This window comes from Micromys minutus, assembly GCF_963924665.1.
Source record: "Micromys minutus genome assembly, chromosome: 5".
In the NCBI taxonomy this organism is placed as follows: domain Eukaryota; kingdom Metazoa; phylum Chordata; class Mammalia; order Rodentia; family Muridae; genus Micromys; species Micromys minutus.
This window is the reverse complement of record NC_137974.1, coordinates 5076187-5089489: the sequence shown is the minus strand read 5'-3', so window position 1 is coordinate 5089489 and position 13303 is coordinate 5076187. Positions and strand designations below refer to the sequence as shown.

Here is a 13303-nt window from a genome sequence, read left to right as displayed (position 1 = left end):
AGAAAGGATTATTTACTTATTTACTGCTTTTATGGTTATGTATGTGTGTACTTGTACATGTTTATGTGTATAATGCTCATGTTATAGTCTGTAGAGGTCAGAAGAGGATACTGGATCTCCTGGAACCAGAGTTACAGGTAACTGTGAACGGCTGTGTCAGAAAACTGGGTCCTCTGCAAGAGTTGTAAGTGCTCCTGAGCCATCTTTGCTGTTTCTTACAGTACTCTCAGCAGTAGGCACAGGAACTGTAAAATCAGTACTATGCCTCCTGCAACACCTGGTAGAGGTTAGGTAGAAGACAGGCACACAAAACCAGACCGCTTTCTATTGGTTACAGTACAGATTAATGAGTCCTTTAGAATTTCCACTAAGTGAAGCACAAACCATCTTCTGATCTGTGTCATCTGTTTGCAATTACTTTCAGCCTGATGGGGGCTTGGCATCTGCACTTTTCATTAGTGAGACCTTCATTTACTAATCTATAAACATGGTGGATAGAAGTTGGGCATTACTAGACATAGAAGGATCCTAGTGCACAGCATTCAGTGGATTCTGTGGTTATCTCTGAAGAATGTCAGTCAGAGCTCAGATAACGTGGTATCTCCTCAGAGGAGATAACTTGGCACTCTTTTAGACCCATCACCCTCCTGACTTACTTCATCCCCACCGTACTGACATCACCCGCTTCTACACAGCCTAATTGTTGGATCACTAGTTTTCTGTCTGTCTCTTTGAAGAGACTGACAGTTTCTTAACCCGTGAGTGCCTAGTGTGCTTACCTGCTCCTCATGCAGAACAACTTGGCCCCTGAGCGGACTTCCCAGTGGTGCTACTGTAACAATGGGCCGCCAGGCTCCACTGGCCATCCTTGGGAAGACGTCAAATAAGTCCACGAAGAAGCCATTTTCTCCAGCCATATTCATGAAGTACAAGGAGATGGGATTGCACGCAGCCACATACAGAGTATGCTCTCCGTTTTCTGAAATGAAAACAAAAGCAGTCATTGTGCTGTTTGTGAAGAGTTCTTTGCCTGGCCAGGCTCTAGCACCTGAACAGAGGGTGAAACCCCGGCACATGGACTTCAGGTTTATCAGGCTGAAAAGCTTCGTGCCTACCCTAAATGTGCACAGTGACACCCGTGTAGTGAAGCAGCACCAATTTGGGCTCCCCCAAAATTCCACAATGACCCATGATAACTCCATTAGATGCTGACAATTCATGATGTCAGGATAGCTGTCACTGTATGGTAGAAAAAGCTTGTGGCCCGGTGCTTCCCTCTGTTAAACCATTGTTATTTCAATGTTCCACTACCTGAAGCCAATCGCTGCCACCCTCTACCTGTAACCCTGAAGGCTCAGTGATGGGAAGAGGCTCCAGGCCTCACCCAGCCTCCCTCCTCAGATCCAGTGTTTCTGCTTTCTCTTCTCCCCTTCTATTTTCAGCACATGCCTGGGTATGCTGTACTTTGTGCTATGACTGTAATAAGAAACATCAGCACACCAACCTAGCAATGCCTATGTGGGGTCCACAACAGCATTTTGTGGGGTTGTTAGGGGAAATTAGTTCTAATTATATATAATTGCTATCTGGATCCACCACGTCACCGACTGTGCCTCTCTCAGAGTTCTTGATGCCTCAACATTATTGTAATCCCTCTGATTTTAAAATAGCGCAGGAGAAAAAGCTCAAAAGAATCAATGGACATACCATGTGATACAGCGATGTCACAGATTAAATTAACTTCATCCACTGGAAACCTCCAAGAAGTACATTCTTCAGTAAAGTTTAGGACTCTCGCTTCATGTTTTTCTATTGGGAACTTTTCTATGTTCACAAGTACTGGACCCTATAACAAAGCCACAGTCTTAGTGAAGACAGTTGGGTAGTCACTAAAACAGGTCTTCCAAAATACAGTATGTCCATATTTAATATCTTTACATACTCTATCATTTGGCATGGTACTTAAACCTATATAATGCCATATATACCTTCATGAGTGCTTTCTCATGCTGTAGCTCATTACCTTTCTTTCTTTTATTTTAATGAAGTTTACCATGTCTATATGATTTCTTATAACTACATTTCTTCCTAAATCAAGAACCAATTTTGACCTCCAAATAGAAAAAGGCCCAGAGTTGCTCAAACCAGCAAAATAATATAAGTTAACAAACCGGGGTCTAGTACATTTCTATTGTAAAGAAAGACTGTGAAATCTTTATACTGAAATGTAATGGCTTAAGTGGATCTTTTAAATTAAATGTTTAAAAAAAAAGACAAAATAACCCCCTCCCAAATGACTGATAATCATTAGTGCTACTTGATAAAAGGCAGAATGTTTCATATATGGTTGTATGACTATTCAATATAAGTAAAGGAACTAACTTAATACTATGCTTATCAGTTCTGGGTAGCTAACTATGACTTCCTGGAAGAATCCTACGGTACAACTAAGATTTCAATGACTTGCATGCCCTACAGTCCTTAATTAATCAAGATATTTGGGCTAAATGCTGGCATCCATCTCCTTTCCTATATATATCGTACCTTGGGGACTGAAGAGCCAAACTGTATCCCTCTTAAAACTTTGAAAAACCACTTCTGGAAGTGACTTGGGCATTCTGATCACACTTAGGTGACATTTGGGGGGCAGGGTAGAAGAAAGGGACAGCTCTGACAAGAGGCTCTGACAAATGAGAAAAGTATGCTCCTGAAGGGACTGACAAATCACTCCTTAATTTTCTAAATACAGCTTTAGCGGAAGAGAAAAAAAAACATCCTTTTGTTTATGTAAGGCCATCACTGGTCACTGTGTCACAATGACAGAATTTTGTTGCTACAACAGAATTTTTATAGACCGCAAAATCTACCATATATACTTTTGGCCATTTACACGTTAGCTCTGCTGACTCTGCTGTCCGTGTGGATCCCAGCAGTGGGGATAGTAACAGACAGAAAAAACATTTCTTTTAGAACAGTGATTTTACTGTGATCCCCAACATCAGCTCCTAACATGCAGAGGGGAACTCTTTCTACCTGAAATGCTTAGACTGATTTTGATGATAACTAATGATGAGTGATCCTTCCCTTTTCTCAGGAAGACAATGTCGACAATGTATGGGTAAAATGGGAACAGGGAAACAATTTAATCTCCCTAGCATACATAAAGACAAATATCACAGAGTAACTCTGTAAGGGAAATAAACAATATACTCAGTTGATTGTCCTGAAACAAAGATCAGTTCTTAGAAGTTCTGTTTGGCCAATAGCAACTGCCTACATTGGATTCCTTGGAGGTCAGATTGAACTTTAAGTTGGCACAGAAGCGAAAAAGCCAACCAACCAGTGAGTCATTCCTCGGACTATATGGACCATATCAGCAGAAGAGTCAAAAAGCTTGTTAGACTCAATGTTAAGAGAAAAAATAAGGACAACAACCTTTATGTCAAAGTGAAGTGTTTCAGCTGGACACAAGACCTTTTGCATTCCATTTCCTGTCTGTCCAATTATCCAGTAGCCCATGAACGTCTTTTCTGGTAGTGGAAACCTGTCAAGGATGATTTGAAAGAGTTAGTATTTTCCCTGTTATTAAGTGTTGTAGAGTTACTACTACTTTGATGGAGGAAAGGGTTTGTTTGTTAACACTCCAATATCATTGTTCATCATCAAAGGACACCAGGAACTTAAACAGGGCAGGAACCTTGAGGCAGGAGCTGATGCAGAGGCCACAGAAGGGTACTGCTTTCTTATATAAACCAGGACCACCAGTCAAAGGATGGCCCCATTCACCATGGGCTGCCCCCCACACTGCCCCCCCAATCACTAATTTTAATGCCTTACAGGCTTGTAGACAGCTTGATCTCATGGAGGCATTTTCTCAATTGAGGTCCCCCCTCTCAGATGACTTTAGCTTGTGTTGAGTTGGAATAAAAGCAGCCAGTGGGAAACATGTCTGCCAGTTATCACCAGGAGCACACATACATATGAAGAATACTTTGTATGGCTCCATAACTCACTTAGAATGCAGTCTATAACATCATGTTTAAAACGTACATTAGGACATTAGGATGAGAAAGACACCCCACCTTAGATGCTCAGAAAATAAGAGCGTATCCCACTTCACCTTAATGACAACTGTTCTTAAGGCTAACACATTTCCCACAGTTGACACAAAGTGAGTAACTTTACATGCAGATTCCCGGCAGAGTATAGGAAGGCTTAAAGGAAATGGTAGCAATTCATTTTCACTTTCAGTCTGTTCTTTTACATTGTGAATCAAGTAATAACCAAAGTACACTAGTGTTAGATCCCTGGTGGGAGGTTGTAAAGAACAAAGCCCACAGACCGTACTTTAGCTATTAATTTGTAAAATGCATAACAGACATATTCACATAAATGTGTCACCTAGCACCAAATATACCCATGTAACCAGTAATTAATACCAGGACCCAGAACTCCCTGGAGACCACACTTCATTGCTACCTCGGAAGCTACTACCTTGACTTCTGATGGAACTGCTTTCTATTTGATATATTGAAAGAAATATGGCCCCACCCAGGGATCCATCCCATATACAGTCACCAAACTCAGACAATAATGTGGATGCCAAGAAGTGCATGCTGACAGGTGCCTGATATAGCTGTCTCCTGAGAGGCTCTGCCAGAGCTTGACAAATACAGAGGTGGATGCTCTTAACCAACCAAAGGAATGAAAACAGGGCCCCAATGGAGGAATTGGAAGAAAGACTGAAGGAGCTGACAGGGTTTTCAGCCCCATAGGAAGCACAACAATGTCAGTCAACCTGATCCCCCAGAGCTCCCAGAGACTGGGTGGCCAAACAAGGAGTGCACATGTTGGTACCCATGGCTCCAGCCACATAGGTAGCAGGGGATGGCCTTGGGCATCAAGAAGAGGAGAGGCCCTTAGCCCTCAATGCCCTAGTGTAGGGGAATGCCAGGGCAGGGAGGTGGGAGGGAGTGGGTGGGTGGGGAACACTCCCCTGGAGGCAGGGGGGAGGAGATGAGGGATTCCAAAGGGAAAACCAGGAAAGGGGATAACATTTGAAATATAAGTAAAGAAAATATCCAATTAAAAAAAAAAGAAATACAAATTTTGGGTTGTTTTGAGACAGGATATCTCTATGTAGATCAGTTTGGCCTTAAAATGACTGCCCTGGTCTTCTAACACCCTATGGTGCCACGCTCTACCCTGCTAGGGCAAATTTTCCTTTGTTTTTTGACACAGGATCTTATGTATAGCCCTGGCTGACTTAGGAGACACTATGTAACTTGTGCCATTCCTTCAACCTCTGCCTCCCAAGAGCTAGACTTACAGGCATGCAATGCATTTGGCTTAAGCAAGTTTTAAGTAAAGCGAGTCCTATACTAAAGCAAATGTGGCAGCGACAAAGAATAAGTTGTCAGGTAAACCTGAGAATAAGGTTTCCCCTTCTTAATAGAAAATCTTTTCACTTGAATCTTTACAACCTGGGACCAGGGTCTGCCATTTTTGCTTAGCTACATTTCTTATTCATCATCTACTGCAGCAACAGCAAGACGCAGAGGTCAAAGGTCTCTATGTGGCCAAAACTCAAAACATGCTCAGGATGAGTATGGTGACCATTTATACAGCACATATCTTTACTGACAAGTGATTTTGTTTTCAGTAAAGTTACATAGTCTGATATGCATTTCCATGCGTGTAGTAAAACTATATAGCTTTGATTGCTCTTTGTATAAGACGAGGAACTAAACGCTCTGGCTGAGTATGCTTTTTGACCGTTGAAACTTGAGAGGAAGGACGGGTCCTTGTAATGAGTGTCTTCTCAGGCATGTGACTCCATGTCACACTTGTTAAAACAGACACTGGAATACGTTATCTGACATACATTTTAAGGAACCAAGATGACACAGAAGTGAAGAACACGTGCTGCCCTTACTAGGGACCAGAGTTAGGACCCATCTTGCCTTGGCAATAACCTCTAACTTCAGCTCTAGGGAATCCAATGCCCTTTCTGACCTCCATGGCCAACCTTCCTCATACACATCAATAAAAATATTCAGATAAATCTCAGCAAAATAATAAAATACATTTTCAGTACCCAGACCATGACTTTGATTGAGAGTGGGAGGTGTCTGGGGCCATGCTAAATTAAAAGACTATGATGTGTGTGTGTGTGTGTGTGTGTGTGTTTTAAGATTTATTTATTTATTATATAAGTACACTGCAGCTGTCTTCAGACACACCAGAAGAGGGCATCAGATCTCATTACAGATGGTTGTGAGTCACCATGTGGTTGCTGGAAATTGAACTCAGGACCTCTAGAAGAGCATTCAGTGCTCTCATCCACTGAGCCATCTCTCCAGCCCCCGACCCCTTTAAATATTTATTTATTATATAAGTACGATGCGTTTTTAAAATAATGTAATACGACCTGTTTCTGCATTAACAGAGCAGATCTCTTAGAGGGGGATCTTCCCCGCTCTCTTTAGTTGTTCTCCTAAGTTCACTGGTCTCCAAATATGAAAGGAGAAGCATAAGGAGATACAGTAACTTCTTTCTCAGCACTGTATTGGTAGATGTCCTTGTTCTTTATTAACTACCTATGCAAAATTGTAAACTGTGTGCCAGCTAATGTCTCAGTGTCAATTGTGTCACTTCTAAAGAAAGGACTGGCCTGTAAGGTTTTAATGGCTTGGAGAGCCTGTGATAGTCACAGAGGCCAGAATTGATAGTACAGTTTAAAGGGCTTGGATTGCCTTGGTGCTTCCCAACTGAAACTGATCAATCAGAATGATAATATCTGGACCTATCAATCGGATGGGTTCCTTGGTCAAGAGGCATTCTTTCTTAAAGAATAAAGAAACTCTAAATAATTCCACTTATGTGAGGTCAAAATTTACACATCTTGAGGAGTTACAGCCAGAGAACTTAGTAAAAGTAACACAGCATAAGAAATGCATAGAGGTCTTTGGATACAGTTGCTTGCCTAACACAGCAAGGCTCTTGGCTTGATACCAAGCATTTGAAAACACCACCACAAATGATTTTATAAATAATATTAAAGTGCTGAGTAAGAAAACTGAATCCATCCATTTGAGGAAAGGAAAACTTTCTCAGACTGTATGGTCAATGCATAAATCTGCTTATTCAGTTGCCAACTCATTCTAAGTAACAGTCATGGAACTTACAACCCAACTCGTTGTCAGAAAAACTAGCCTTGGCTGTTTGACCAGCAGAGTATGGGATGGACCATTAGATATCCCACACAGACTGCACCCAGAGCCATGCAACCACGGTGTTCTTCTATTGACAATGTCAGCAATGCTGAAGGACGCGTTGGCAGGTGGCCTAAAGTTGCCCACCTACCCCGTCCTGTGCCCTGATTGCTCCTGGACCCTGACAATAGTTAGGAAACCATAGGTCCCCATTTATTTCCCATGAAGGTCCCTCCCTTCCTCCCTTCAGTATTAGCAGTCAGAGGAATGATGAAGCATTGCTTAAGGTATGAGAGAGTTCTGGAATAATCAACAAAATGGTGGCTGTGGAATGGGTTGGAGAGTTGGGGGATAAGCAGTTAGCAAAAAGGCCCTTTTCCCCTCCATTTTACTGAAATGAGGCATCCAACTCTGGCCAGATTTAAGTTTTTATGTTTGATTTGATTGACACAACAACATTTTCCATGATTTTAAGATTATGTCACTGCTGTTGAACTGTGTTAATGTCCTCGCTGCAATGATGTCTGGGTTTGATTTTAAGGGGGAGGTGAGCTCAAGGCCTATAAATAGAGTCACTTTTAATTTTCAGTGTCATTGTGAATTTATGTGTTTTATAACAATGATGTATTTTAGTACACATGTTGTGATCTTTCCTAATCCCTTGTGGAAGCAGCAAAAAAGATCTAGGACTGAGAGTTCTGAATAAGAGAAAGGTGCATATCAAAGTTATGACTTGGGTCAAATTATAGTACTTGGAGCATGTTAGAGAAAGGAAAGGATTTGCTTTAAAAAATACACACACAGACAAGCTGTAACACAACGCATATGGCCAGCAGTTAGGTAATATCATCTGAAGTACACATGAGAGCTGTCTCAGGAAAACCTCCAAAAAGAGGGGGTTGGGTTTTTAAAGCACATGTTCTGGCAAATTTCTACCTCCTCTGAACTTTTGCCAACACTATTTCTGGAGTCTGAAAGAAAACACATGAAGATTTCAATCTTTCTAGGGCCATTATGCAACTGGAAGTTGCTGGCATACCTACTATCAACAATTCCTAAGCCATTTTCTTACCACAAGAACTACAAATGTTTATGGGAATAATGGAACCCTTCAGGGTAGTTTCACCATCTCAGAAACTCAACAATGACTAACATCTTCAAGGAGAAAGAGAGCGTCTCCAATTTTACTGGTCTCCCTCCGGCCTGCCATCTTGAGATACAACAGTGAGTTCACGGCACGTTCACAGACTGTTTCTGACCAACATTTCCCACTTGACTCTTTCCCCCTTGTGCTCCAGGCCACCCTGTGACTCAGCCTTACCTTGACCTACTTTTTGCTATTCCCTAAACAGGTGTATCTTAATGCCATTTCCATCCCCCCTGCCACTGCCTCTTCCTTTGAGATCAGGTGTCATGGAGCTAGCTAGCTTTGAACTCATCATGGGGCAGGGGATGACCTTAAGTCCCAGTCTTACTGCCTCAACTTCCCAAGTGCTGGGATTGCCACGCGCACCGTCACACTCAACTCGGAGCTCCCTCTTTTAAAGCCAAATCCAAATATTATTTGCCTTTGAGTTTCTCCTCTAATTTCATTCTGGGAAAAGAAATCAATCTTTTGCCCTTCTGGGTTTTCATACAAATTTACATGTATAAAACTCTGAAAAGTTTTACAGAGTTGGTAACTTTAAGAGAGTAGAGAAAACATGAGTTTTGGAGAGAACAGATTAGAAATGAATCTGTGAAGTCTTTTTTTGTTTGTTTGTTTGTTTGTTTGTTTTTAACTTCATAAAGCAAAAGCTCAGCACTAAAATGGTGGCATATGCCTATGATCTTAGCACTTAGGAAGTTAAGGCAGGGCTATACTGTAAGACCCACCCCACCCCCATACACCCTTACACACTCCGGTGATGGGTACTAGGTACTACTACACACTTAGCAGTGATGGGTACTACTACAAATTCCCAGTGGTAGCCTTTGCTGGGAACTTTAAAATCTCCTTCCCTACCGTTCACAAGTCCCTGGCAACTTTACATTGTTTTGTTGAACACAGTATGTATGTGAGTGGGCTTTTGTATTTTCTTCTGTATTCCTGACTCTGTGTTTAGTCATTAGTTTCATGTATAAGGTATACCTCTGCCACCCAGAAGCTGCCGAGGTCACAGAAACACAGACATCTGGATTAGCAGGAAGGGAGGATTTGGGAGAGCTGTTATATTTGGCTGGCACTTCCTAACACACCTCCTGCTCTCCAGAATGACCCTGCAGTGTCAGGGCAGCCATCCTGCCTTCCAGCCAAAGCAGATGCTGACAGTTTGAGCTGTCTCTGACTGCCTTTCTCCTGGAGGCCACTACCAGGCTACAGGTCTGGAGGCTGGCTTTAAATTTTCCTTCACCTATCTTCAAATTCTGGAAAGAAAATGCCTTCTTTTTCTCTGTCATCTGTTCTAGCAACTACATCTTCGTGGTTTCAGACCTTGTGTTCTTTCCTTTTCTAATCATCTCCAAGAATGTTTAGGAGTGAAACTCTAGCCACCTTCACTGGCAATGTGGAAACTTCCTGAATTTCCCACAGGACAGACCCACAAACAACCCACCTGAGAATAGAGCCATGGAAGGTAAGACATCAGCAGCACATGTTTCTGATTTAGCTGACTGGTGATTTGTTGAGTAGGGTTCAGGCTTTATCTAATTAGTGGGAGTTCACTTAGGGTCCACTGATTGGTCCCCTCCTTCTTTCAATGTCTTCTCTTTTCCATCTTGCCACAGATAGCTAGGTCCTCCATCATCCACAGTGACTCCTGACTGCTTCCCAGTGCCTTCCTATGCTCGGGTCCACTGTGGTCCATTTCATTACTTTTCTAAAATGAAAAGCGCCCCTGCCATACAGATACACATGGCTTTCTCTCCTCAGCCTCACTACCCTGCACCCATCCCCTCGCCCTGCCACTCCCAGAGTACTTGCACCTCAGAATGCACCCACAGTGGAGTAAAGGTTCTTGTCTATGACCTGACTTTGATTCCCAGGACATGGTTGAAGGAGAAAACTGACTCATGATAGCAAACTGTCCTCGGCCTCCACGCAACTCTCCAGCAGGCTTATGAGAAATGAAATTAATTTTAAAACTTATTAAATTTTTCTGCTTGAGTTGTTCTCCCTCCTGCACGTGTCCAAGCACAAAGAGTAATACTGCACAGCTCAGCGTCCTCACTCTCCCGGACTCACCCTGAGGACAAATGCCTTTCCCCACTGACAGACTGACAGACAGCTACTGACAAACAGCACTTGTTCTCGACTTTCTCGGTTTTTGTGACCTACTTAAGACAACAGAGTCTCTTCACCTTTGGAGCTCTTGCTCCCACGTGGCGCCGTAACCCCTCCCCCAGCAGCACTCGGAAAGTGTCTGCTCAGTGAGAGAATGAATGGTTGGTATTTTCACCTATTTGCTTTCTCAGAGGCAATCTGCAACTGGCAAATCTTCCCCAATGTGTTCTGACTACATCTTATGTTTCCTTCACTTAGAAGAATCTCAGCAAAGGGTGCAGACCACTTGTAAGCAAGTGTGAAAGTGGCCTAAACAGGTGTTTATAACGGTGTTCTATATGACCAGGTGACATGTTTATAAAGCCTCACTTCCAAAAGCTTAAAGGATTAAGAATAATGATGTGAAGCTGTGTAAGACCTACACATCTCAAAACTTCTCTGTAGACAGGGAACATTTAACTATTTTTCCCCATTCCAATAAAGGATCAAACCAAAACAGCTGTGCAGCTAATCCTGCGGTGCAGTGAGACGACAAAGCAGACTGTGGAGATGTGCCTGGCTACCGTGCTGGGGACGAGTGACAGCATGTGCTCTGCCGTGAGTGGAGCATCTTTATCAACATCCCCAAGCCACAGCCCGCACCACCAAAGCTCAGACACCCCCAGAGGAAGAGGTGAGAAGAATGTAAAAGTTGTTTGGACATGACCTAGCCACTGTACCTATGAATTCAGAGTTAAGCTTACCTGTACAAGACCAAGCCACCCAAAAATCCCAGTGTGGGTGGGTGGGGTAGAAACTCATAAGACTCCACACCACCCAAGGAGTAATTAGGAGCAAAGGAGAGAAAATTCTCCTATAGCTACTGATAGGTCAAATGGGTGTTTGCACATTTATAAACATGGACAACATTGACTGGATTTAATTCATCATTCAAAAAGGAGATAGCTGGATGTAGTGGTCTATACTTTCAATCCCAGCAGTCAAGAGGTAAATACAAGCAGGTCTCTGAGTCTTCAGTGTAGCTGTGACCGCATGTTCTAGAGTCAGTGTAATTCTGCTCCCATCCAACCAGGATGATGGTTAATTACGTAAAAAGAGAAGTAACAGGCGTTACCAAGAAGGTTTATTTATGGAAAAATATTAAAGTACTTGGAGCATTTTTACCCTTCTCCCTTAGGAATGGAAATCCAATACTTTAAAAGTTATGCATCTAGTGTCCCAATTACTCTCTAGTAGGGGAAATGCTGTACTGGTCAAGGCCAGAGCTCCCATGTGAAAGCTTGACACCAGGAGTATTTGGAGGCTTGAATTTTTGAGGCCCAAGTACAAACATTAGTTTTCTTTATAATAAACTTATTCACATAGCTAGACAGAATTTTATACACTTTATCATATCTGTGTTTAACTCCAACTTGCCATGTGACTTTAGGTAAGCATTTTTCCTCTTTAGCTTTTTTTTTTTTTTTTAAATTTTTGAGATGGGGTCTTTCTACATAGTCTGGGCTACCCTACAACTCACTTTGTAGACGAGGCTGTCCTCGAACTCACAGAAATCCACCTGTCTTTTCCTCTGACCAAGCATGGCAACAAGATGTCAGGCCATCAAGTGCAAGTGGATCAAAGATCTCCACATTAAACCAGGTACACTGAAACTATTAGAAGAAAAAGTAGGGAAAACCTTAGAACACATAGGCACAGGGGAAAATTTCCTAAACAGCACACCAATGGCTCGTGCTCTAAAACCAAGTTTCTACAAATGGGACTTAATGAAATTGCAAAGTTTCTGTAAGGCTAAGGACACTGTCAAGAAAACAAAACGGCAAGCCAGCAGATTGGGGAAAGATCTTGATAAATTTCACATCTGACCGAGGCCTAATATCCAATATATACAAAGAACTCAAGAAGTCAGACTCCAGAGAATCAAACAATCCTATTAAAAAATGGGGTACAGAGCTAAACAAAGAATTCTCAATTGAGGAATATCAAATGACTGAGAAGCATCTAAGGAAGTGCTCGACATCCCTAGTAATCAGAAAAATGCAAATCAAAACAACCCTTAGATTCCACCTCACACCAGTCAGAATGGCTAAGATCGAAAACTCAGGTGACAGCAGATGCTGGCGAGGATGCAGAGAAAGAGGAACACTTCTCCACTGTTGGTGGGTTGTAAACTGATACAACCACTCTGGAAATCAGTCTGGCGGTTCCTCAGAAAATTGGACATAGTACTACCTGAAGACCCAGCTATTCCACTCCTAAGCATATACCCCAAAGATGCTCCAACATACAATAAGGACACATGCTCCACCATGTTCATAGCAGCCTTATTTATAATAGCCAGAACCTGGAAAGAACCAAGATGTTCTTCAGTAGATGAATAAATACAAAAATTGTGGTATATTTACACAATGGAGTACTACTCAGCTATCAGAAACAATGACTTTATAAAATTCCTAGGAAAATGGATGTGTCTATAGAATATACTGAGTGAGATAACCCAGTCACAAAAGAACAGACATAATATGCAGTCACTGATAATTGGATACTAGCCCCAGAAAACTCTAAATATCCAAGAAAACAACTCACAGACCATATGAAGCTCAAAAAAAGAAAGACCAAAAAGTAGAAGCCTCAGCCCTTCGTAGGAAAAAAAAAGTCATGCCATTATTCTGCATTCCTTCCCCAAAAAACCTGTCAGCAATTTTCTTATAATTCATGTGCCAAACTAATACATCTTACACCAATAACGAATACAACAAGAAATACTGCAATTCAAACCTACTTGTTCCACAGAGCTCGAAGCCTAATAACATAAGTTTGTCATCAG

The 13303-nt window shown here is 42.0% G+C and overlaps 1 protein-coding gene across 1 annotated transcript in view; it reads right to left on the bottom strand.

The window, feature by feature from the left end:
- Window positions 1–13303, bottom strand: part of VWA8 (von Willebrand factor A domain containing 8) — a 298398-nt gene that overhangs the window by 95135 nt on the left and 189960 nt on the right. Inside the window, exons 27-29 of the mRNA XM_080917170.1 lie at window positions 3436–3544; window positions 1708–1846; window positions 780–979 (exon numbers count right to left, since the gene is read on the bottom strand). Of these exons, the coding sequence (XP_080773296.1) occupies window positions 780–979; window positions 1708–1846; window positions 3436–3544 (448 nt within the window). The remainder of the gene's footprint in view (window positions 1–779; window positions 980–1707; window positions 1847–3435; window positions 3545–13303) is intronic.